This window comes from Zeus faber, assembly GCF_960531495.2.
Source record: "Zeus faber genome assembly, chromosome: 2".
In the NCBI taxonomy this organism is placed as follows: domain Eukaryota; kingdom Metazoa; phylum Chordata; class Actinopteri; order Zeiformes; family Zeidae; genus Zeus; species Zeus faber.
The window spans coordinates 45,787,785-45,814,760 of record NC_137189.1 but is presented as its reverse complement, the minus strand read 5'-3'; the positions used below and the strand labels follow the sequence as shown (position 1 = coordinate 45,814,760).

Sequence of the window (26,976 nt, the reverse complement as noted above, 5' to 3'; positions counted from 1 at the left end):
TCTGTAGTGTATGTGAGATACGTGTTTATATTTGTGAGCGAGAGAGCGCAAAGGGTTTGTGAAACTTGTTCTCTCCTCTAATGGGCTCAGAGTGGATCGTACTTCTCTGTGTAGTGGACTAACTAGACCGTCGGCCATTTTGTAGGGTGCTCCAAATTGCGTTCGCCACTGCTGCCGTTGAGGATGCTCCCCGTGCGGGGCAGCAAACCACACCTCCACCAGGTGGAGCCACACAGGACGCTTGATCCGGCCACTGATGGAGTGAATCAGGCTCGGGTGCTCTCCTGCTTTCTCCTGGCCAGATCAATGCCTTGCACTTGAAACAGACTCAAGCCTCTTTGACGGAGGAAGCCTCGACGGCAGACGCCCCACGTCCACCGGAAGAAAAAACACAGTTGACACGCTCCTTCCAGCCGGGAAGGTTGACCATCAGAGCGGTCCAGTGCCATCGAGACGGAACGGGAGCTTTCGTGGTCATTACCGGTTGAGTGGGAGGAAGCCCCCCCTCTTTGTACCCTGGCTCTGGAGACTGGAGACTCCGGAGCTGTTGGGACAAGAAGCCTCTGAAGCCCGAGGGCCCCGCGGGGGCCAGTGACCGCTGCTTCCAGGAGAGGATCCGAGCGGAGGATCGCCGAAGCAGACGGCGGAATCGCTCGGGAAAAGGGAGACGGGGAGGATTCGGGGCAGCCGGACGTGGAGAATGCCGCTCGAGCATTACCACCGCAGTACTGTTGGAGCAGACCAGTGAAGCGTCCGTGAGCGGGAGTGTTTTGCCGCATGACTCACAGGGGGGAGCGCCGTCCCGTTTCCCTGTTCAGCCCAGCAGGGTCTCTGAGGCAGCGCAGGACCATTCAAAGATGGTAAGGCCACTTCCTTCACAACTACTTGGCCCAGAAGCAGAGTCGTCCTCCCCTCTCCTCGCGATTTGAGGCGGATGTGAACGATTCCGCGGCGATGCAGTGGTGGAACATAATCGGGGGATTGGAAATATAAGTGGCCGACATGAAACCCCCCCCCCCCCGCAAAAAAAACCCGGGTCCTACCATTAATTTAAAATTCACTGATTTTAGTGGGATTAACACAAACACAACACTACACAAAAAGAAAAATGTGGCTCCCACGGTTACGGTGCAATACCGTGGGCTGACAAATCCACACAGGACGCACTGAGCGCGCGCACCGCTGCTTACGCCGCCTCGTGGCTCGTGTCGGGGAACATGGACGATTACAAAGCGGCGTCTTACCAACTGAGACGCCGCTCTTTGTGAAAGAGGCAAAGAGTCGGTACAGACAAAGAGTGGAGTCCCAGTTCCAGCTGTCACACACACATGTGAAACTGGACACATGTGGCCGGGATTACCGACTATTATGGACTACAGAGGCAGAGCTGCCACCACGGTGAATGCTGACACTTTCGCATTAGCCCCCTGATTAGCACGACAGAACCGAGTTCCGCTGCTGGATGTGAGCGCACACTCGGAAGACCTAATTCAGTATTTTTTCTTCCTTTTTTTTGTTTATCTTTTAGGTTTATTGTAAATTGCCATTTTCTCTTAATTTTTTCGTTTTTAGGTGTATTGCATATCATTTTTTTTTGTATGTGTGTGTGTGTGGTGTGGGGATGGTGTGGTTTGAGCAGCCACACCTGACCTGGATCTCGGTGATTGGGATCAGAGAGGCTGCATACCTGTTACGCGTTGGTTGGTCTAATGAGCAGCAGGTAAGACCTCCATGCACACACTCACTCAGGAGAGGAGCCCTGTCATGACATGTTCTATCCGCTCCTGGCTAATTCCACCTCGCATCCTCTCTACAATAAACTGGTGTCTACAACCCATCGTCTTCTGTCTCTCTGTGCCGGAGGGCCCCAAAAACGCCACTTGGGTGGCATGTGGCAGTCAGAACTGCCACAGTGTGTTTTATCGTACTTGTGACGACCGGTCTCCAAATTGTATTTTGGTTTTAGAGGTGAACCAGAAACATGGGCCCTCACCTCCAAGGTGTATTTACTCAGACCTCATTTTGACAGCGGTACAAGAACGCGCGTGTGTGTGAGCGCCACCTACGTGCAGGCTGGGGTGGTAGGTCAGCAGTCCGTTGTCGCACAGGGTGACGTACTTCTTCTTCCACTCCTTGTTGAGCGACTTCCCGCTCCTCTTCAGCAGCATTCCCTGTCAAATAGCAGAGCACAGTGTAGGGTCACCACACGTGTGCACAGACAGACAGACAGACAGACAGACAGACAGAGTGCTGCTTCATCACTCCTGTGTCACTATTTTGAAAAGGTTGTTTTTTTCAAAATATAAAGAATGGAAAGAGATAGAATCTAGATCCTGAGACACTTCAAAAATAAACAATAATAGAGAGTTACTTAATTTTTGCCGTATTCTGTATTTGTTATTTCCATGTTAAAGCAACGGCGATTCCACCCTTTTAAATGGAATCAACAAATACAAAATATGGCAAAATCAAATAACCACGACAAAAATATGTGTGACCGTAGATGATGATGAAATAAGGAATATAAAAAAAATCAAAAAATGTGAGCCATCAGGGGGTAAGTGTCCGCAAAGTTCAAAATAAATCTCCTGGACCCAACGGTCATGATAAATGATAAAATAATTGACTTGTCACGATGAAAACATAAACAATTCAGATTGACATAAAGACATTAGACAAATATAGACAATAAAGAGAAGTACATAGTACAGTTGACGTGAGAATTTCGCGTGTACGCCATATCGGTATGTTCACTGCAGTAAGTGGAATAAAATTAAACTGGATCGGAGTGAATGGGAATCTACTGAATTGGGATCAAATGGAGGTGTCTTTGCCAGCTGAAGTCACTGAGCGAGAAGAAAAGCTTTTCTCCAACGGCTGAGAGATCACATTTGACAAATGGCACAGCGTCATAATTAGGCCCTTCCACTCCGGTCCGCACACTCTGGCTCACACTGCCTTTCCCGTTTTTGTCCCCCCCCCCCGCTCTCCGCGCATGAGAGCATTTAAAGTCTGAAGTCACATCACTCGGGTAGTTCCTGGAACGTGGCTCGCGACTTAAAAAGGCTCAAAAGAACGGAAGAGGACAATGGGGTTGGTCCAGTGTTGGACACCACCTCAGCCACAGGAAAACAGGACGAGTGCACCCTGCACCGGTGTGGGAAGAGGAGAAGGGGGAGGAGATGGGAGGCGTAGATGAGGAGAGGTAAGAGGAGAGGAGATGGGAGACCGGCAGTTAGTTAATTCCATTTTTTTCTCCCACCTCTCATGGCTTGTTAACGTCTTGGTTTCACACTCAATCTTTCTTACTCTTGTTTGCTCTCCCTCTCCCTCTCTCTCTCTCTCTCCACCTCCCTTTACCCCCACCGCCACCCCCCTTCCTCTCTCCTACGCACATCAGCCTGGGCTGAATGGCCGTTTAGGGCAACCGCCCACACACACCTCATTTCAGCCGGATTCATTAAGGGAGGAAGAGAGAGAGAGAGAGAGAGAGAACAAAGTAAAAAAAAAAAAAAGGGCCATGTAAGGGAGAGGAAGCAGGAGATGAAAAGAGAGAGAGCGCAGCAGAAAGAGAAACACTAGTGAGATGAGAGGGAGAGAGAGAGAGAGAGAGAGAGAGAGAGATTTAAAATGGGGCGAGCAAGGGAGTTGAGGAGGAGGAGGAGGGGTGTGGGGGTTGGGGTGGGTGGAATAAAACCGTCGCCTGATTAGCAATTACAGCCGGGCCGCGGTGCATGTCACTTCGCTGGGCCTCGGCAACATTAACGCGGCGACACGGGATATTAATAGAGTCCAGCCGTCAGGGAGGGGGCTGGAGAGGAAAGGCCGGGGCCGAGAGCGAGACGAGAGACGGGGAGGACGGGGAGGGCCGGGCGGGCGCGGCTGATGGACAGGCCGCCGCCTTCCGCCGCCCAGCGCCATTTGGGCCGTTCCGTGGCTCCGCGCCCGACGGCGGAACGTCCGGCTTAACCGGTGGTGACACCACACTCAGGGGCGGACAGACAAGGAAGTCTCAGGCCGAGGGTGCGAGGACAAATAAATGACCGTAAACCTACACTGCATATAAACAAAGTGACTTGTTAAGGACGGCGTAGCCTCTTCAACGTAGAGCAGAGGAACAACCTACCGTCTGCCCTTCAACAAGATGGTGGAAAAAAGGCGCCGGACATGAAGATGAGGGAATGGTGGTATCTCTCCGGTCGAGATGAAGGCTTTCAAGCCTTTCTGCCACTTTCCTCAGTTTGAAGACCCGAGGCTTCCATTCCCGCGTGTATAGTACCGCTGCCCTTCGGCGTAAAGCCCTGGTTTACACGCTTGGCGCGGGCGGGCCACGGTGCCGCAGCACCTTACAGCCGGCACATGCTCCGCTGCGGAGTTCCTCGGAGGCCCCGGGCGGCAGTCGAGAGGAGAGCGCCGTGTGGCGCGGGATGTAGTAAACGAAGAAGAGCGCAAACAGTCACACGCGCGGCTTGTTTGTGCCGAGGGGGGTGGGGGGGGGGGGGGGGGGTGGTTGCCGTTCGTGGTGGTTAATAAAACCGACAAAAGCGCCAAAAAGGTCTGTCGGCCCGTTCCACACAGAGACACGTGAGGGGGGTGGAGGTCACGTCCTGCTCAGCGTTTTATTACCTGTTCCATAGTTACTGAACTATGGAACAGTCACAATGTGCAATTACTCTCCCTTATTGCAAGATTCCCTAAAAATAAACTGCACATTAAGAGCGATAAAAACGTTCACTCCACTAAACGTAAACTGAACTTTACAACAACTTTACAACATTTTGGTGAAATCACCAAACCTGAGTGAGCTGGTTGCGTATACTATTTTGTTTCTGCCTCGAAAAGTTATCGGTAGACATTGAATTTGAATTTCACATCTGGCTGGCGCTGTGGATCAATGTTGTCCAACATACGATGAATAAAACAGCACCTCCTCCCCCACCGCTTCCAGGGAAGGCCCCTCGCGCCAAGCCATAAAATGTCGGGGGTCCCGACGTGCCGCGGCACCACCCCCTGGTGATGATGTCATTGGCGCCACGCGCTCCCTCACGCTTGGGGCAAGTATAGACGTCGCTTTAGGCTGTGAAGTGTCTTATTTGAAGGTTTACAGATATGTTTTTTTTTGTTTTATTACAGTTTCCATCGACACAGATATTTTGTTGTTTGTCTTGATTTTTCCCGAAAAAAAAAGGGAAATGTTAAAATATAAAAGCTTATTGTAAAAAAAATATATAAAAAGCAAAACGTTAGTAGAGTCATTTATATATGAATATGAAAATCTAATTACAAAAAAAACCCTCTCATATGATATTCTTTTTGTGGCATAGCTCAGACCAGGTTTGTTTTATTTTACGGATTTCCACGTTTGCTCATCGTCCTGCTGCAGTTGTTTTTCTAAAAGGCGCCACACACATTTGTTCGGTGCACTCCCGGACGACACCACCTCAAACACCACCCTTTACCTTGGGTTGCACCGAGGCGGCGTTCTTTGCCCCCCCCCCCCCCCCTTCTCAAACACGGACCGTCGCGCGGTTACGGCAGCAGACAGGTGTAGTTATAAAGCCTGACAGTCTTGTACATACTCTACGAGGCAGTAAAGCAGGCAAATTAAGCTCCTGTCTCTCTGACTCCCCGTGTGTGTGTGTGTGTGTGTGTGTGTGTGTGTGTGTGTGTGTGTGTGAGCAGGGGTTTCCTGCCGTATGCTAGCCATGACATGACGAGGTCTGAAGAGGAGGCTCGCGGCAGCTTCGCAGCTGTCAGGACAGCTGAGCGTCCATTAGTGCCCATTAGTGAGCCAACGTCGACATGTTTCCCTGCCAGAGCCAGTGAGGAAGAGGGAGAGACGGGGGAGGGGAGGGGGGCGTGGCCGGGCCGAGCGGCTCCATGTGTGTATTAAAAGTAAGGTGACCAGACGTCCCGGTTTCGGAGCTGGGTGTCCCGAGTCCCGACGGATATCCGTAAAACACCAAAATGTCCCGGTTTCCAACATTCCGGAACAAACTATCCCCGGTTTTCCGTGCAACTAAAATAATAATGATAGTAAAATGATACTTGTTTTCGTATCTTACATATATTATATACTGTATAGAGACAAGCGGAAATAGGCGTGCATGAAGATCCCACCGGATCTCCACCACGCCCACTCCGCTCGCTGTGAATTGTGTACTTTGAGAGGTGTGCGCGTGCAGGGCCAGCGCTTCCTTTCACGCTGCGCATCCCTTCACGCTGCCCCTCCGTTACCTCGTTGAACTAAACAAAAAAAGAAAAGAAAAAAAAAAGCACCCTGCACGGCGGGGGACGCTCATCCGTCAGAACGCGGTCACCCTAATTTAAAGACTAACGCTGATGGCGTTTAAAGCCTTGGTTTGCTATCCGCGGGGTTCACAGACTGGGGTCCGTGAACGAATTGCAGGGCGTCCTCAGTAATACTATTTTATGAATTATAATTATTATTATCCCTTTTTTTGTAAAAAATATATATTATATATATATATATATATTTTTTTAATTATTATTATTATTATTTTTTTAAGTTACATTTTAAACAAAGTGGCAGTTTAATACAGGCAGATGAATCGTGTACCATCTTTTAGGGGGTGGGGGGGGTGAACACAGCTTAGGAATCCTCGTACTATCACACACACACCATCAATAACAAATGAGGTGACGGCGTAGCTTGGATTTGCGGATCCTGCTTTGAAGAGAGACACACGCTGGGCAGAGGGATCCTATTTGTCACGGCACAAGAGCTGCGTTCATGTCCGGCGCCACAATCTACAGTGTAACGGGGGAAAACAACTTTTTTCAAGTGTAGCTCATAAAAAATAAACAAACAAACCAAGAAACAAACAAATTAATAAATACATAAAACCGAAAGGGCAAGGTAAGGGAGACGGCAGAATGAGTGAAAGCCATCTATCCACTGCGAGGATGACGAGCGATCGGTTCACGCGAGGGAGAGGCTAATTGAACGCCAACATCCAAATCCTCTTGATGGGTAATGTCCTCCATTATTCACCCTCCTTGGGCTCTGTGACACACGCGCACACGCACACGCACACACACACACACACACACACACACACACTCACACACACACACACACACACCCACCCTCTTATTTTTCCTGAGTGTGTTGGGTGGGGCTGTGACAGCTCACAAGGATCTCCGCAGGGCGGAGATGAATTGGGGGGGGGGGGGTATAAATACAGCGGTAGATGGAGTCCGCCGCCGTACGGAGCCTCCGTCCCGTCACGCTGAGGTATTGGAGGCCTGAGCTCGGGAAAAGGTCGCTCGCTCGGGGGATGAGGAGATGAAGCAATTCGTTAGGGCCGCATGTCTAAAAAAACCTCTGTGGGCACCTCTGAGCCGACACCCGGGGGCGGGTCCCTCCGTCCTACCGCGCTGGCTAATGAGTAGACAGTGGCTGCTTTATGTGCAGGACGGGGAGACACATCCCTGACATAAATGGCAGGAAATTAAGCCGACTGCTCCGTCCCTGAATGGCAGGTGTATCTCCGGAAAAAGTCGGAAAACTGAGCTATGGCCGGTAATTGCTCCGAGGTGCAGTCCGTCTGCCGTCAGACGGAGAGATTTCGCCGGCCGGGCGGAAAAACGAAGTGCGGGGCGGCGCTGGGAAAAGGTCGCGGGGCTCGAGGGCGGCGCGGAGACGGAGTCATTTGTTGAGGGACCTATATTCGCGAGACGTCCGCGGGCGCCGCCGCGGCGGCAGCCGCCCGCGGGGCCCTTTGAGTCAGCGGCAGGACGTAGGCCGAGGGATCGGGGGCGCGGTGGAAACCGGCCCAAGACGAAGAAGAGGAACGAGAGCGCGCTCATTAGGAACTAACGAGCTCACGGTCGAAAACTGCACCCAGAGGTATCCCTCGTCATACGCAATATCTGCTCGTCTTCGTTTGAAAGTGAAGGGAAAAAAAAAAAAAAATGCAAATTCAATGAGACGTGGTACTGAATGTTCCCCTGTCCCCATCAACTTTGGAACATAACACAACGAAAACGAAATGGAGACCTCAGTAGCTTCATGTTTGCCCAGATCGATTTATTTGACATGTATATTAAGACAAAATGACTTATAAAGATGGACATATTTTGAAGCTTTTTGGTGTCGCAGAAAATTCACACTGCGTTCCCTGAATTGGGTGGCAGCTCATTATAGATGTTGGTAGGTTTGCTCAAAAAAAAAAAAAGAAAAAAAAAAAAAGGTTATTTGGTAATTCACCATTACAAATTTACAGGACTGGCTAAATTGGAAGAAAAGCAACTTGGCAAATAGAATATCGACCAACTAAGCACATAACTGAAGTAAAAACAAGTAACAACAGTAGTGAAAATAACAGGAGAAAATACTCAAGGTAACCAATTACCTTCAGTTGTGCATAACCAAGCAGAGACCTGTACTTTTCTACAGGACCATTGAAACGGTCGTAAACAAAACAAAAAAACAAAAACATCTGAGGTAAGTTTTCCAGAGGAGCCTTCTCGCCTGTATGCCACCCGTCTATCGATACAGGGTAATCTACTCTCTAATCATTCAATCACCCCGCTATTTCCCTCAGACAATGGACTCTCCCCGGGTCCCTTGAGGGAGATGACAGCGCCCCATTTAGAAGATACGGAGGCGGCGCTATCTGGTGGAAGGTGCCAACAAAAACCTCCGTGGGAGCGGGGGGAGGGATTCTCCTGGGGCAGGAGCCCCTTTTGTTCTTCCGCTTCCCCTGGGAGCGGGGAAGGCTAAATTGGAGGTGTCACCTCCCCGCGAAACCCCGGCGGGGGTAAGGTGACGGCAGGGCGGACGGGGACGGCAGAGAGGGCGGGCGTGAACTCGGCGGCACGACCCTCTATCGCCATATCGCAGGGGCCATTTGATCCGGCGCGAGGCGCAATCGCAGGTCGTCCATCATCTCATTGGTCAGCCGAGAGCGGGGGGCTGCGGGTCTTTTGTGCGCGGGGGAGATTGTGGATAGAAGGGTGAAAGCTGCCACTTCCCCGATCAGGAGGTGTGATGGGACGCATCGAAGGGGACAATGAGCCCCGGGCAGAGGCAAGAAGAGACCCCGCCCTGTGCACTGGGCTCAGTTGCCAGCAGCTGCCTGCAGGACACGGGCCAACGTTCTGCTGGGGTTGGTGCACAGTTCTCCACCCCAGTAAAAGCTGACGGGGTGAGAAGGGCTTTTCACCGATCAGGACATCAGGGCGGCGCACGGCGAAGACAAACAAGCACTTAATCGCAGGGTGTCAGTATCAAGGGCTTTGTTTTGAATATTGCACAGATCAGTACAAGCTCGACGCGGTTGTTTGCAAGCGTTTGACCGCTGCACAACATTTGTCGCGGGCTGCGTCGCCGGAAACGCCAGCGTGCACGGGCGCCGAAAATTGAGGTAATGAAAAATCCTATTCATTTGAAGGCCACTGTCGGGTCCACACGTGAATAAAAAAACCGAGCCTCTAATAAATGGCATGGGCGCAGTCGACAGGAACTAATAAAGGCCTGCCTCAAATACGGACCGTGGGAAAAACAAGGATGGATAACCTCCTGGTGCCTGTTATATAATGTGTTTGCCAGTAAAGCAGAGCGTAGATTTCCACCGCTGGAAATTGATAAATCCATAATCATGCGATTTTCAACAATTGGCTGTTCTGAATTACTCGTTGTGTTGAACGTTAAACTGACTCAGAGAACTGGAGTGGATTTTTTCCCCCTCCTCCAGACGGCGGGCTGCGCTGGCTCCAGGGCCGGTTTCGCCGTGTTTTTATTTGGGATGTATTTGTTTTTTGTTACTATAATTTATACTTGTATGAAATTAACATTTTAGACCCAGCCGAGGGACGCTCCTCCTGGGATCAGGACGGTGTATGCGTAACGGAGAGGGAGAGCGATCTCCGGTCCACCGTGCGTCCTGGCCGTTCCCATGTCTCAAAAAACCCCCCAAAAAAAACAAAAACGCTGTGTTTTTATTTTAGACGTGTTTATTTTGAGGAGCACGGCACCCAGACGGAAGTTTGGTTTGGTTTGAGATATAAAAGCCTGCCTCTAATAAAAGCCTGGTGCCCTCTGCAGTTGAGGTAAATAAAAGCCCCGGTCACTATTTGAGGAAATACAGTGTAACTTGTCTTAACATTGCTATTATTTTTATGTTACGATTATTTAGGACTGACAACATATGTGGCTTGCGATCCTAACGTTACCTGCTGCATGGCTGTTGACACATCGCCAAGGGCAACGGCGCTGAGGCCAGCCGAACTGCTGCTGCGAGGGGCGTCGTGCTTCCAAAGGAATCTAATTCAGGGAGCCTTGCCTCTTTTCCCGACGCCGCTTTTATGTTTGAATGCTGCGACCGCTCTAGCGGCTCGGAGATGTGCTCGGCGCGCTTCAGTCGGTCTCCGACGTTGAGAGGGTGCGTGCCTGAACTAGTTCTATCGTATCGTCTGGCGACACCATCAAATAGGGACCTGACATTGGACAACGTCAACGTTGATATTACCCGGCGATCACTGTTGCATATCTGTATATGACAAAAATACCAGAGAAAATAAGAAGTTATTCATTCAATTATTCATAAAGTTGTTTTTTTTTTGGTTTATTTATAGTTTTTATAGTTTATGTCGTATAAGTATATATGTATAACATTTTGTTATAGATTGCTACAGACTATTTTACCAAAAACAATTAGCAACAGCATTGTAAATTTAATGTGAATGAACAGCAATCTGAATCACCCACAAGGGCCCGTTCTCTACCCAACATATTGGAGGGCCCCCAAAAACCAAACTGCCTGTATTTACGCCCCTGCGCGCGCACGCGCGCACACACACAACACGAGGACAGACCATGAGCATCAGTCACTATGTGAGGAGGTGATGGTAAAGGAGGGCAAAGAGGAGGAGACACACACACACACACGGTAAAATCAAAACACACCACAGAACAAGAACAAGCCCCCCTCCCCACCACCACATCCCGCAACTGCCACTGATTTATCTGATTAGAGTCCTGGGTAATTAATTAGAAACTCAATTACCCAAACCGTACTTCAGCAGTCTCAACTCATTAGCGGGTAAAAAGCCTCACCCCTCGCACGTCCCTGACTCGCAGGAGATGGACGAGACGGAGAGAGGAAGTGTGTCCGTGCGTTCTGATCGGTCCACACTCGCTACTCAAACACATCGTCGGCATACAACCCCCACCCCCCCCCCCCCCGTTGAAAAAAACAACAACCACGCTGCAGCCGTGGAAGCGACCCCGCCCGGCGCGCAACCACAACTCCGGCGTCCCGCTGAGACCGCGCCTCGCCGGGACGCAAGAGGCTGTGATCTGAGGATGCTCCTGATTGACGCCTGCATTCCTCGCTTTAATTATTTCTCATACTAAAAAGGGGAAAATAAGGTGTGTGTGTGTGTGTGTGTGTGTATGGGTGGGGGTCGGCGGGGGTGTGTGTGTGTGTGTGTGTGTGTGTGCACGGGGGGCTGCCAAATCCCCCCCTGGTCCCACAGAGTGGGGGAAAAAAATATCTAATTTCAAGGGGTTAGTGTGCATGACAAAAATGTCATCACGGGCCAAAATGGCTCCAAGCGGTGACAACCTTTCCCAGGGAAATGATATTTTTCCAATTGGGTGGAGGGCGGATCGTGTCGCTCTCGTTAAGGCCCTGATAGCAGGTCTTTAATATTCACCGTCTTAATTAGGGGCCACAGTTAATTTCATTAAATTCTTTGGCTGCTAAATGAAGCAGATTATGAGACATCTTTTATTGCGAAGCGTGAAATTACAGCCTGCCCGCTGCCAATGGCGGAGCGAGACTAATGAATTACAGGGTAAATAACACCCAAATTAACCATCCAATTTACCTCCTTACAAAGTGTCCCGACACCGAGGGGTCGGTCAAGTGGGTGGGGGGACGACAAGGGGTGAGGGGAGACTTGTCAAAACCAGCCAGCGCCGGGGTCGACAGGAACCGCGACGGGAAGGCGAGCCAGAACAATGACACGTCTATTTACTATTTACCTCCAGCAGAGCAAACCAGGTCCCTTATATGCAGTAAATGTGTGTGTGTGAAAAAAAAAAAAAAAATATATATATATATATATATTTATTCACACACATACACACAGATTTTTACGATATACACCGATCAGCCACAACATTAAAACCACCAGTCATAATCACTAATATTGTGTAGCTCCTCCTCGTGCTGCAGGTACTGAAGGTTGGTAGGTAGTAACCACTTCATACTGGGAACACCCAACAAGACCTGTGGTTGTGGAGATGCTCTGACCCAGTCGTCCAGCATCACAATGTGCTCCTTGTCAAAGTGGCTCAGATCCTGACCACGCCCATTTCGCCCATTTGGACCACGCCCATGTTTCCTGCTTCCAACACATCAACTTCAACAACTGACTGTTCACTTGCTGCTAATATATGCCACCCCTTGACAGGTGCCACTGCAACCAGATGATCAAGGTTATTCACTGGGACTGAACAATATTAAATTCTCTAATAAATTCTCTACACAGCTTGGGCTTCTGTTTCTATCGGCAGCTGCTGGTCGTCCAACAGTATTAAAACAGTGGTTATTGTTTTCTGTCGCTCTGCGAAAGTGTGTCAGGCTTGATCGTCCTTTGCTAGATTAAAAGAATAATAATAATTTAAAAAAAAACAACAACAAAAAAAACAACAACAACCACAAGCAACGATATAAATAAATAAATAAATATAAATAACTAATACAAACATCTCCAGTATGTCCGGGGACCCCCAGTGGCCCAGGCTCCGACGTCTGGGTAAATTAACCCGTTGGAATGTGGGTTTTCAAAGAGCTTTGCTCTGGCGCTTGACAGGGGCATCTCTGCAGTAATTATCAGCTCATTAGGAGCTCGAGCAGATGTCGGAGGAGCCCGGTGCCGCAAACGGGCTCGGTAAATAAAGCTGGCCACATCCGCCGAACACTTGGCACTTCAAGGCGGACGTCCCCGGCTCTGTGAGGTGGCGGCGAAGCATCGCGGGAGTAGAGTCGAGTCGAGCTCCTACTCAACCTGCGCCTCCGTTTTGGGCCATTTTGATCTGTTTATGGGGTGAGTTGATGCTTGAGCCTTACACTGTACGTAGAGAAGAAAGGGCAAAACACTGCTACTGCTATGCTCAAATATCAAAAATATCCAAAACTAAAAAACTGAATATGGCCGACTTGATAATAATAATAAAAAGTGTTTTTTTCTTAAATCTTATTGAAATTAACAGCTGATAAACTTAGAATATTGTGTCACTACCGCCACACACAGTAAATACCTGAATCTGTTAACCTTAGCCACAGTTAATACACTCTTACTATCATTCTATCTATTTTGATTTATTTCCCAAACCTTTGTTGTTCATCATCTTTACCGATGTTCTTGTTATAATTATTTATTAATATACACACCAACTGACACAAATTTAAAGACGTCATCTTAATGCACCAACACACGCATGTCTGAGAGGGAGCGAGAGACGGGTGCTGCAATAGATGTTGGCACAGCCACAGCCACGCGGACGGCCAAAAGTGATCAACAGCCTCCGCCCATTCTTTAACATGGAAGCAGACGTTGTGACATGTATCGACGCTGTGTATAATACCTCACGATTATCAAGAGAATTAATTGTTCCGTGTAATCCATTATGCTATAATGACGCTTTCGTCCAAAGCAATGTGCGTTTTATTATATATATATATATATATATATATATATATATATATATATATACTTTTTTTTAGCCCCCAGATGATTTCCACATCAGAAGAATGGAAAGGTTTTCTATATTATTAATCGCGCATTTTTTTTGTGTGTCTGCAGTGGAGTGGGTATAATTACACATACAGCGGAGTTTTGTTGAGCGCACCAGAGAGACAAAAGGTGAGCGTCGAAGGAGGGCAGCATTCGCCCAACTAGCTCATTAAAATCAAGCGTAGACCTAGTGGTAAAGGGAAGAGCGCTCACACACACAAAAGGCTGCTAATGGGGAGACGGGACTTACCGTGTTTCCTCAAATAGTGACCAGGGCCTTTATTTCCCACAACTGCAGAGGGCACCAGGCCTTCATTGGAAGCAGGCTTATAGAGGCAGGCTTTTAATTGAATCTAATTCCCCCCGTTTAATTTTCACGTATATTTGATCATATTTTAGTATCAATTTTAAATCAATCTTCCGTCTGGGAGACATGCAATGCAAACACACGTATGGTGAAAAAAAGAGACTAGTAGCTACCCTATAAGTCACATTTATGGTGGTAGCCGACAGGGAAACGACAGTTTTCCAAGTTCGCCTTGAACGCACCACTTCCTGTTTGGAGCGCTGGAGAGCACTCAGAGCGGGGCATTTGCCCAAGAAGCGATCTGCTACGCAGCAGTAGGAACTGGAGTAAATTAAATACATCTACAATAAAACACACTGTTTTTATTTGCTTTGTTTGGGAGCGGTGCTCCACACCGGAGCAGCGCCACAGCTCCGATCAGTTTTTCACCGTTTTTTTCTTTAGGCAGGCTTTTATTTGTCTGTGCAGACCACACCCCTGGCATTAATTAGAGGCTCGTTTTAGATTTGAGGAAATACGGTATATCTAAAAGGTTTACAATTAGACACAAACTTGTACACGCCACCTTATACAAGCGACTGGTTTCTGAAAACACAGATGCAAGCAGACACATACACCGATCAGCCACAAAAATTAAAACCACTGTGAGTGAAGTGAATGACATTGCTCATGTCGTTCCGTGAACTTGATGTGTTGGAGGCGAGGAAAAATGAAGTGAATGGTGCTATGATAGAAAGGTGTAGAACACACAGTGCATGGCAGCTTGCTGCGTATGGGAGCGCTCAGCGTGTCCATGTTGACCCCTGTCCACCCCTGAAAGCTCCTACAATGGACCCGTGAGCGTCAGAACTGGACCATGGAGCAATGGAAGAAGGTGGCCTGGTCTGATGAATCACGTTTTCTTAAGCCTGCTTCCAATAAAGGCCTGGTACCCTCTTGCAGCCGATGTAAATAAAGGCCCCACTCACTATTTGAGGAAATACGGTTGTGCACGCACACACACAACCAAACAAACACAAATCAACAAACAAACGCGATAGAGATAGAGAAAGGGAACTTATATGTTAAACATTTTATACACACTTCACTTGCTGTCTCCTAAATACCTTGTTTTCTGTATTTGATGACAACATTCTCCTCACACACCACTACTTGCAGTCTCTCTCTCTCTCTCTCTCTCTCTCTCTCTCTCTCTCTCTCTCTCTCTCTCTCTCTCTCTCTCTCTCTCTCTCTCTCTCTCTCTCTCTCTCTCTCTCTCTCTCTCTCTCTCTCTCTCTCTCTCTCTCTCTCTCTCTCTCTCTCTCTTTCTCCCCGGCTCACTGACTCTAATTAGGGAGCAGGTCTGCAGTGTGGCAAATTGCCCACACTGATGGAAAGCTAGAAAGACCAAGGGGGGGAGGCGAGAAAAAGACAGAGGGATTGAGAAAGAGAGAGAGAGAGACCACAGGGAATGATTCAATCAATTTGCTTCCTCTTCTGCGGAGCGAAGCTCTGGACTGTGCCTCTAAGCTCCGCCTGTTCAGCTTGATTTTCATCCAATTCGTGTGTGTGTGTGTGGATCACGATACTGCTGTAGAGTCAATGCGCGTGCACGCACACACGCACGGTCGGTCGGTCCCCGATGCCATGAAATTATGAAAAATGGAAGCCACCGCCGTAGCCACAACTGCGGGACAGAAACACCAGTCAGGTCCCTCCATCTCCGTTCCTCTCCCTCTCTCGGCCGCCCAATCAGGCGTTCGTTAGGGCCATTTCCGACGACGGCGCCAGGGGATGTGATTAGCGCCCGCTAATTGCCCGATTTTCCAGCGACAACGTGCGGGGGCACCCCTGCTCCTGCCCCTCTCGCCGCCACTTGGACACAGGGGGATCTTGTTGTAACAAATTAACGGGCCATTCAGACGCTCCGGCGGGAGACGGAAGGAGGGAGGGAGGGGGTTGCGGGGGGTGTATTGTCGTACACACTCAAACATCCCCCCCCCCCCCCCCCCCAACCCCTTCTTCTTCTTTTGCCTTGATAAAACCCCTCAAACACCCCACACACACAGCTGAGGCCCCTATCAAAGGGCTGGGACTGCGCACGAGAACAGAGAGCGAGAGAGAGGGAGAATAGGGCGTCGCTTTGAAAGGAAGACAAGAGCACAGGGAAACGGACATGGAGACGGAGGAAGTAGAGACACCGACGGGAGGAAGGAGAAAGGGAGAGCGCTCCTCAGCGTCTCCCCGGCGTGTTTTAAGCGCCTGGCTTTGGAAACGCCAGTTTGTTCCCCGCGAGGCGGCGACGCACCCGGCCCTCTGACTCTCTCCCGGGGAAGAGGCAGAGGAGGGGATGGAGAGAGAGAAGTATAAAGAATGGAGAGAAGCGAGAGAGAGAGAGAGAGAGAGAGAGAGAGAGAGACGGGGGGCATCAGAGTACGCTGCTCTCACTGGCTCTCCTAATGGTCTCATTTGAATCCCCCGGATAATCCAGCATTGTAATTGATGTCAAGTGTGTGATTTTGTTGTTAATCAAGGCTAGGAATTCATTCACGCAGCGAGAGAGAGAGAGAGAGAGAGAGAGAGAGAGAATATCCGTCTCTGGTGTCTTTGCTCTGGACCTCATCAATCACCTCCAACAGTTTGGTGACAGGAGTAACCGTAGTGACAGGAATTGGCCTCACCATTTGGTATTATGATGAAATCAAGTGTCTGAGGGACTGAGTATAGCAATTCAATCTTATAATTCCTGAAACTTTTGACAATAAATGATGGTCGCACCAAGCTCCTCTTCCCTTCGGAAGGTGTGAAATGAAAAAAATGTGAGGGTGGTATGGTTTAAGCAGCCACACCTGTCTTGGGTCTAGGTAATGAGCCCAGGATCAGGGTGGCTGTACGCCTGTTGCCCGTTAGACCAATCAACGAAAAACAGGTAAAACCCCCGACCGCCGCCCACACACACAAGAGAGGAGCCCTTGTCATGACATGCCCACGCTCTGCAATAAAGCTGGTGTGTTTTCAACCGCATCACCTGTGTCGGAGGGCCTGGAAAACGCCAGCCAGGTGGCACGTGGCAGGCAAAACTGCCACAAACATTACAATTACAATTAATAGTTAAGTATCAACTGCACTTACTACCACCGTCTGCAAATTGGAGACTAACCCTAACCCTTTTTGGCAAGTGGACACAATTTGCTTTGATATCCAACCTTCCATACCCCGACCTTAACCACACCTCACACCCCTCTCCCTAACCTTCTCTAACCTAATACATTTAACTCCCTCAAATTCAGATCACTGATTAACACTGACTCCATTAAAACAACCGATATAAGCGTCACACGATGCAGTTTGGTGGTAACTTTGGACGAGTTGATAGCAGGCTAAGTATCAACATCGAATTTTAACTGGACTTCAACTCACAGTCTGTTTATACCGATATATGAAGATTTGGACTGTCCAAGTGAAGACGCAGGACCCACCTGTTTGATGGGGATGGCTCTGCCGCTGCCGATGCTGTCCGCCCGGTTCTCCAGGCCTTTCTTCTCCTTGTCGGTTTCGCTGGCCTTCCGAGACTGTGGGGCAGCGTGACCACAGTTAGCGACGCGCGCGGCTGAGCGCTACGGCGGGTCTGCGAGCACCCCGTATAAACAGTATGTGTGCGTGCGACTCACGGTGAAGAGGTTGGAGCGACGTTTGGACTGCTTGCGGACAGGAGTGGGAGTGTTGGTGGCCTGCGGGACGTCGATACGCAACTCCTTCTGACTGGTGCTGGGAGTGGAAGGTACCGAGGAGGAGTAGTCACTGAGACTGCCTCCGCCGTTGCTGGTCTGAGGAGAGGAGACGATTTCAGAAAATACGTTATTCTACAATCCGGCAAACAGGCCAGTTTTGAGGCTGCTGAAAAACGAGGACAATCTGGGAAATGCTTCTGTTTGTGAATTTTGTTTTCACCTTCAGTTGTAAAAGTATTGGCTGTGAGGTCATTATATCCAATATACAGTATTCATAAGGAAAACAAAATTATCACCAGTGGTGTAAAGTAAGGAAGTAAAAGTACTTTGTTACTGTACTTTTAAGTACCTTCTGGGAGCATCTGTACTTTACTTGCGTTACTATATTTACTATATCAAAGTATACTTTTATCCCATACAATTTCAGAACAGCAAAGTGTGGGAAAACCTTTAGAGCGCCACAATAGTGTAATAGGAAGTCTCCGTGGCCTTTTGAGTTACTGCAGCTAAATCTCTCCGTCAGTTATTCACACAGTGGCCGTCTTTCAACGAGGCTAATGACATCATATGCGAGTGTGGTGTGGGGATGCTGTGGTGTAAGCAGCCACACCTGTCTTGGGACCATGCAATTGGGCCCAGGATTGGGTGGCTGTACGCCTGTTGCTCATCAGAGCAATCAACAAGCAACAGGCAAAAGATTCAGATTTTCATTCAATAGTATGTTCAAAAACATTGACTATTAAATACATTTTTCATTGTCGTCTGATCATTTTGAGTTTTTTGTCAGAAACCAAATTTCTTACCACTTGGTCTCATTGGGTACATCTGCTGCACGTCAATGACTTGATACATCACATGATCTGATCACGCTCCCATGATAGGACAGCTGCACATACCGACTACCACTGCAATTTTCAGTTACCACGAAAGTGAGATTGCTGTGTGTTTATTATTGTTAATTATTCACTATGGAACAATAACAGAACATGAAGTCCCTGAGTTCCAGTAAAATTCAACATGGAATGGTCACTGAGAACACAAGGGCCAAATGATGAATGATGGTGATAGCTAGACAACTGGGTCAGAGCCTCTCCAAAACAGCAGGTCTTGTGGGGTGTTCCCGGTATGCAGTGGTTAGCGCCTACCAAAAGTGGTCCAAGGAAGGACAACGGGTGAACCGACAAATGCGTCATGGGAGCCCAAGGCTCATGATGCACGTGGGGAGCAAAGGCTAGTCCGTCTGCTCCGATCCCACAGAAGAGCTACTGTAGAACAAATTGCTGAAAAGGTTAATGTTGGCTATGATAGAAAGGTGTCAGAGCACACGGTGCAAGGCAGCTTGCTGTGTACAGTATGGGGATGCGTAGCCGCAGACCAGTCGGGGTGCCCATGCTGACCCCGGTCCACTGCCAAATGCGACTGCAACGGGCACGTGAGTGTCAGAACTGTTTCCATGGGGGCGCCACCTCACAGCTCACAGGACTTAAAAGGATCTGCTGCTAACATCTTGGTGCCAGATACCACAGGACACCTTCAGAGGTCTTGCGGAGTCCATGCCTCCACAGGTCAGAGCAATTTTAGCACAGGAGGGGGACCTACACAATATTAGGTACGTAGTTTTATTGTTGTGGCTGATCGGTGGCTGATTTGCAGTTTTTCACCCCAGGCGTTATTGAAATGTGAGCTTCCCAATTTCGAAAAGGCGATTTCATGGCTTGAATGTTTGCCCTATTGCACGGCACTTAAAAGCCCACCGAGAAATTGCTGCAGAGTGGTGCGTTCCTGAATAGTAAAGTGTTGGGTGAGGTTGTGCTATGAACGGTTATAAATGAGGGGAACCAAAATTCGAATAAAGCCTGGGTTAAAAATAGACGCTCCCTTTAGTTTCCCCAGTCTTTAGTCTTCCCAAATTGCAAATACAGACGGACAGAGAGCCATGTTGTGGGGAGCCCCGGGAAGATAAACGGGGCTCTGGTGGGACGCTGCCTGGCTGTACAGAGCAGCTGAATGATGCCTTTTTAATGAGAAATCAATGCGGGATCGAGTGCCGCGGTGATTGAAAAGAAGCCTGGGTTAGCGGCTAACAACCAGAGATGGAAACCAACAAAGAGATTGGGAAGACACAGTGTTATTCCTGTGTGTGTGTCTGTGTGAGTGAGTGAGAGGTTTATTAGCATGAATGTTTTTTGTGGTTTAGTCTCCGTGCTTGGGGGTGTGCATGAAGGCGTGCGTGTCCCAGAATCCCACTCGAGTGTCACTTACTTAAGAATGGAGAGCTTCAAATTGTCCATTAAAAAACAACAGTTAAACTGGGTTGCTGGCAGGTCTGTTTTGTGTCACATTTGGACAACAAAGCTGTTTTTGCTTGTTTGTATGTGTGTGTGTGTGTGTGTGTGTGTGTGTGTGTGTGTGTGTGTGTGTGTGTGTGTGTGTGTGTGTGTGTGTGTGTGTGTGTGTGTGTGTGCGCTCCTGTGAGCTTCACCTGCGTGATGTGGACAGCAGACACCGGATTTGAGCAAACTGAGGTGTGACTGGGGGAGTTTGGGAGCGACTTGCAGGGTCCGATGGAGAGCTGCTGCTTCTTCCTGCTGGCCACAATCTTCTGGGCAACTGCAACACACAATCCACAATAATAATAATAATAATAACAATAACACAAAATCCTCTGTAAAAGGGGAGCTGTTATGCTCCAAGTTAATATAGGTCTCTGAGGTCCCAAAACATGTTTTTCTTTGAGTTTTTTGCTGAAAATACCTCTCAGATTATGCACCCCAGCCATTCTAACACGCCTCTACCATCCTGTTCCAGGACCATGGGGTTTGAGCATGACTTCCGGGTTCTGTTGTTTTTAGTCGGTAAACTTTCACTGATTTCATCAGTCCACCGAAATGTGTTCCTGAACAAATTCGAGGCGAGAAATCAGCAATCCAGCTGCTGAATCTTCACTCGTATTAGATCTACAAGGCCTAAATGTATTCCATTTATTTTACTTTTGTCGCCGTGCTTCACACCGTACGCAGGGATTTCTCGTTACATGTCAGCGAAAATGAAATAAAAGGCCGATTAGGAGGCCCAAGAGCGTGCAAGAGACAGACGGTCAAAGCGAGAGAGTCCATTAGTCCTAATAATGCTGAGCTCGACCGCCCGACCGGCCTCCTCATTCGGACATTTTTCTGCCCTGCTGGACACATGCCGACGCCCCCTGATAAACACGAAACACTCACCAAACACTATTGCACCATCATTAGAGTGCTGAGGTGGACGGTGGTGACGAGCAGAGATGCTGAAGCCTTCCTCTCTCGTAAATATTCACTTCCAGAACGCGCTGGGAATCTTTCTCTGCGGACCAGAAGTTCCGCTGTAGCCAGGAGGGAGTTAACTTCGCGCCTGCAGTTGAAGAGTCCATTATCGCGGTTCCAATAAACACGGGCGTGGTTCACGCGGTCGCCGATGAAGCCATTGTTTTAATTGGGCTCGTTAAAGACCCCCGGGTTGGTTAATGAGTGAGCCAGTCGTAAACATTTACCTTCAGGTGAAAAGAGCCGGCACCAAGGGCACGGCGTGGGGGATTCATTCGCTTGTACGGCATTAAAAAAAATAAAAAATAAAAAACACATACAACTCCATAAAACACAACACCGACGAGGAGAAAAGGTTGCTCTCGGACGAAAACGTTGGGCACAAATTAACGGGTCGGATCATGCAAGGTTCCCGTGAGCCCCTAACTTAAGCGAAGTTCATATTGCAATACATTGTGAAGACGAGACGAAACAGTTTTAGCTTTTAACAAGTCAATGGAATCCGGGCCCTGCCAAGTAGCTTATCAGATAAGACTCGTCGGCCTTTATATGGAGGGGATTACAACGGCGTGAGGGTCAAAATAGGAACAGAATCATTAATAAAAATTGAACTGACAGCCACCATATCCTGCCGTGTAACATCGTTTTTCCAAGGGGAACCTTGGGATTTTACTGCAGTCCCCAGAGCGCCAGAGATTGGTGGAGGGGCGACAAGTGAGTTCCAAGCCGACCAATAGGAACCGACCTTCCTGTTACATGTTGGGCTCTCACACCCAGTGCCTAACAGGGCTGTATATTACTTTAAGTGTTAAGGGCAGTTATGATAAGGCCGCGCTAAATATTTAAACTGCGCGGCTAATGCAATTTATCCATCAATCCCTGTTCCCCTCTGAGAGGCTGCCGTTTATTCTAATGCAAACGTCTCCACTTCCGTCAGATTTACGGCGGGGCAGCTCCTCCGAGGGGGGGGGCTGGGGCGGACGAGGGCGTGCGAGAGGGGAGGCTAGCGCGACCGCGACGCGGCCCATTCCACCGCTGCGCTGCTCGCGAGGATCAGTCGGATGTCTTGTGTCCTTTCTTCCTTGAACCTGATAACTGCAGCGTTGGTGCCCGCCCTGTGAGAATGGCTGTCCCGCTCGCGGTAAAACCTCAGCTGTTCCATCTCGCAGTCAACTCCGCGCGAGTTATATCATTTGTAGGCAGAGTTCAACTGCCCGTTTGGTTGATTTTGTTATTTCAGCATCGCCGAAATGGCCTGTAAGGTCTGAAAGCAGCCATTTTTTCCTGTCGGTGTAAAGTGATCTGCGCCACTAGCATTGCGACGTCGCGGTTCCAGTGGCGATGCGAGCCACCGCAGTGCGAGCGGACGACGTCTCGGCCCGAGTTGAGGGCTCGTTAAGAACAGTCTCGCCGCCGTCTGCCGGGGAGCAGGAGGAGGACGGAGGACGGGCCACAAAAGGGAGGCAGAATAAGAAGCCCGCAATTAAAGCGGAGCAGGAAAAAAAAAAAAAAAAAAAGGACAGGGCAGGTACACGGACGACAGAGAATTCGATGTGAGGCGCCCCCCCCCCCCGCGCAAAGACATGAGAGACAACCTCACCGCGTCGCAGCGCTTCCGAGATGGTGTCCAGACTTCAAGTGAGCAGACTTCCATTAAAGTCACATCAAGCGCAAATCCCCCGTCCGAGCATACAACCCCTCAGCCACTTGAAGCCGTCCAAATATTAGTGCTGCCGCCTTGCGGCGCGTCAAAGGCAGGGAGAGATGAAGAGAAGGGGCGGACCGGCGAGGTTTCTGGGACGGCGGAGAACAGAGACGACATCTTGACCCAGTGTCACGGGAAAACAGTCCTGTGTGCGCCTGGAGGCCAGAGGTCTGCCTGCCCCGTCATACCAGGGGATGTGGGGTGTGTAGGTCACAGGGGTGATTGAACCGCCGTAAGGCGTTTCCGCCTTTATATTTTTATTCTAATTACCTAAATTAATACGAATTATAGGACAACAAAGCAAAGTGGATCAAAAATGAATGAATCAAGGTTTTTTCCACAATAGAGTATCGACGCAGCGGTGCCAAGCATCGATACTATTAATACGTTTATTTCTAAGAGCCGTTCAGGACCGGGGAAACAGAGCCACCACCCGGAGCCGGCGGCGTCCACCGGGCACCTCCACCCGGCCCCCACCGAGCTGCGAAACGGTGACGCCACCCTGTTAGAAGGACAATAACACGGATAAATATGAACGGTATTCGTAATATTAATCCAGCCGGGGCTGAGGGGAGCAGCGGGGGAGACGAAGCGTCGCACCGGGCAGGCGGTTGGACGCTCACCTGGTACCGACCGAAATAGCACCGACACCTGGGATGTAACCCGACGGTTAAACCTGGAGACACCGTAAAATTAGATGTTTCTATCTTATTTTATTTATTATTTGAGCTTGAGGAAATGACTTGGCCTCGATTTTGTTTGACAATGTACTGCCCCAGGGAAAATTGTGATAAACAATATTATTGTCATATGAAACCATTTTTTGCCACTGATATAATGATAATATAATAGCATAATATTACAAGTACATCCATTCAAACAGCAATATTTAATTAGAAATAATTAATTCTTAAGAATATTCAGACATTGTAATGTGAAAAAATAATTAAAATATCCTAAATAAATAAAAACATAAAATAAAATCATACAACCAAATCCATACATAAAATGGACTCTCAGGCTTGAGTAACACGTTACGTGTGTGTGTGTGTGTGTGTGTGTGTGACACAGAGCAGACCTGAGGACAGAAGCAGCGCCGCCGGAAACGACTGCAAAACGTGTCTCAGCAAAGTTTTATTTTTTTCCCCTGTTCATTGGGCTCGGTTACATCCATTTGTAAATTGGTTTAATGTTTACATTACATGTAGTTGTGAATTGTGACACATAATCCTCCGTAACGTGTTTTTATTACCCTTTATTTGATTTTGGCTACATTACGTCATTTACCTGGCACTATTGAATACTCAAACCGCGATTTCAGAGGGTTCTTCTGTCGCCGAGGTACTTTTATTTTATTTTTTTAGGTTTTGTCACGTCGGTGCTCGGAGTAGCGGCGTCGCTCCCGGCTTTTCTGTTTGCCGCCGCGTCAACAAGCACGCATGCGCACACAACGGGCGATTATGGCGATCAGAAAAATGATCAAGGTCATGTCCACGTATCGTAGCATAAGTCGATAGAGTAATTATCGCGACAGGCCTCACAATGAATGAGACACAAACAAGATTCCAGGTTCCTTTATTGTTGCAGCAAATATGTGTTTCAGAGGTGATAAAGTACATAACAGTAGCGTAGTGTTTAGAACGGGGATATGATGGCATGAGTGCTTGGTTATTTATGATTTATTATCGAGATTGTCATGAAATTAACAGTAACGGTAAACAAAAGTAAAGTCAAAAGGAATAAAAACCCACATGGCCTGCTCACCGAAACTTTGCTTCTCATGGATATGATTTGGATTGTGGTGTTAAAGCTAAGATAATAATGTTAAACCGAACGTGACGCTGCGACACAGACTTTCTCAAAGGGAGCGACAGGCAAAATTATGAAATATAATCTTTTTAAATGTGCATATATATTTTAAATAAAATGACAATTCTTTTTTCTTTTTGAAGAAAATAACGCACAGGTGGAGGCAGAGAGGAGGGGTTGAAGACGATCGCAATGACTTAATCACAGCTTGGCCGCGCGTAACGCCCCCAACCCCCCCCCCCCCGCCGGTTCTAAATTTGAGCATTAAAGATTTGAATATATTAGAATGTTCAAAATAAATCATACGAATGCAAATGGGATGGAGGAATACCTGCAGCCATAATCGGTTTCAAGGTAAACAAAAAACAAAAAAAACAACAACAAAAAAAAAAGTTAAGGTTCGGGCGCAGCTCGGACGGCTACAGCACGTGACCAGGATTCAAGCTCTCTGCTGCCACCCGATGTCGACAGAGGCTCCTTGGGCGGCGGGGAAGGAATCTTATGGAACCGGATTCACCCGAAAAATAAAGACTAACGAGCTGGAAGGAAATTCAAGGCGCGGGGCAATATTTGCCGACCGCGGGGGAAAGGTCGGAGGAGGTCGCCGCCGTGCCCGGCATAGTACGACCCGAACAACCCCCGCCCTTCCAGGTCCGACTGATAAGATGAACAAACAAACCCTCGCCCCGCTAGAGGAGGAACGCACACGTTAGAGACGCAGCTTTTTCTTTTTTAAGCGTGGAGCCGCGTTACAAAAGTACTGATTCAGTCCGTGACTTCTACTTCAGCGCACAGAATTAAAGGGTTGGTTTCGGGGGCCGTTGGAACACCGTGATCGACGTAATGAATCTTTCTCAATCGGAGACATTTTTGAAGTGGTACACATTTAAAATGGCGCCGAGCACCGGGGCTTAGCATTGAGGGTCTTCTGTGGAACCCTATTGTATCCTGGCCCTCTCGCGCCGGCCGCCGTGAAATTCCCTCGGCGGGAGGACCGGTCTGGAGTCCGCCATGGACGCCACCCCCCCCCCCCCCCCCCAGGGAGGGCGCGGGCGGAATGGGAGCGACACGGTGCCCACCCCGATGCGATCCGAGCACCAAAACAGCCTGTTTTTATTTCAGGTGTAGTTTGTTTTATTTTACTCCGTTTCCTGATGTAGCCAAACAAGCACCGTGCTTAATGGGGGACGCTTTCTTCATCACTCCCTCCCTCGTCCCAACCGCACTTGGCCGTAAACCAACAGGTAATTCCCGCCGCGCGGCTGATGAACCGGGCGTTTCGACTCATCGTCATACGTTTGTGGACTTGGGCCGAGGGCTTTTCCGGCGTGGCTTCTCAGAGCGCCACGCGCTCGGCGCGGGAAGACAATACGTGACATGTGCATGACGAGACTGCGGAACCGCTTGCCGCTTTCTCCACTTCGGCGTGACCCCCGTCAGGCGTTAATCGGTCGCGGGCTCCCGATAACTAACATCCGCCCGCCGAGCGGCTGCACATTCCCGCCGGGCCCGAGCTCTCGTACGGATTCACCTCCCGTGCGTTGGGCGGCCGCTGCGGCCGGGGGGACGAAAACAATGACCTTCTTGCCTTGCTTGGCGCCAGGCGACCGCCACCCTTCATCCGTAGTGACAGCGCTCGGCGTTCCTGCATCTGTCTGAGCGCATCCCTCCGCGGCGCAGGTTGAATGAGGCTCCACGCTGGGCGGGCTAAACCCCCCCCCCCCCCGGACGCTGATCCCCTCTGACAGCACCTCAGAGCTGCTATCAAAACAATCGCCTGCTAATGTGTCTTAATAACCCGCCCGCCGCCGCTGCCAAGTCTGCCTCTCCAAGGGCGGAGGCACCCGCCTCTGTCCCTGCGACAGGCCGGGGAGCGATAGCGAGATAAACGTCCTCTGCGCTGGAGTGAATTTCACGCCAAGAATTAGTGGAATGACGCCACCTTTTTTTTTTTTTGTGTGCCGTTGAAGATCCAGACTTAGCGGAATCAAACAGCAACATCATAATAATAATAATAATAATCAAAGTAATATCACAAATAGGGTAAAAGAGCATAAACAGCTGTTTAACTGTAAAATACATCAGTTCATGTGATGGATGAGAAAATATGCTTTTGGACCGGCTCACGTCAATTTGCGAATTGTCACAAAACATGAAAAGCACAACGCATGATGAATAACATTAACACGAACAGTAATTAGTAATAGTAATAATGTCATTTATGAGGCTGTTTTAATATATGAAATATACAATAAGCACATTAAAACAGCACATTTAGCCTTGATAGTTTTGTAATTGATATCATTGTTTTTTAGTTTATATATTTTTATGCTCGATGGAAATAAAGGGACGCCGACCCGTTCACTTTGTTTT

General features: G+C 48.9%; 1 protein-coding gene across 1 annotated transcript in view; it reads right to left on the bottom strand.

The window, feature by feature from the left end:
* Positions 1-26,976, bottom strand: part of agap1 (ArfGAP with GTPase domain, ankyrin repeat and PH domain 1) — a gene marked incomplete at its 5' end in the record, with an annotated part of 182,890 nt that overhangs the window by 51,422 nt on the left and 104,492 nt on the right. The window contains 4 exons of the mRNA XM_079996865.1: positions 2,067-2,171; positions 17,539-17,631; positions 17,731-17,886; positions 20,273-20,400. Of these exons, the coding sequence (XP_079852991.1) occupies positions 2,067-2,171; positions 17,539-17,631; positions 17,731-17,886; positions 20,273-20,400 (482 nt within the window). The remainder of the gene's footprint in view (positions 1-2,066; positions 2,172-17,538; positions 17,632-17,730; positions 17,887-20,272; positions 20,401-26,976) is intronic.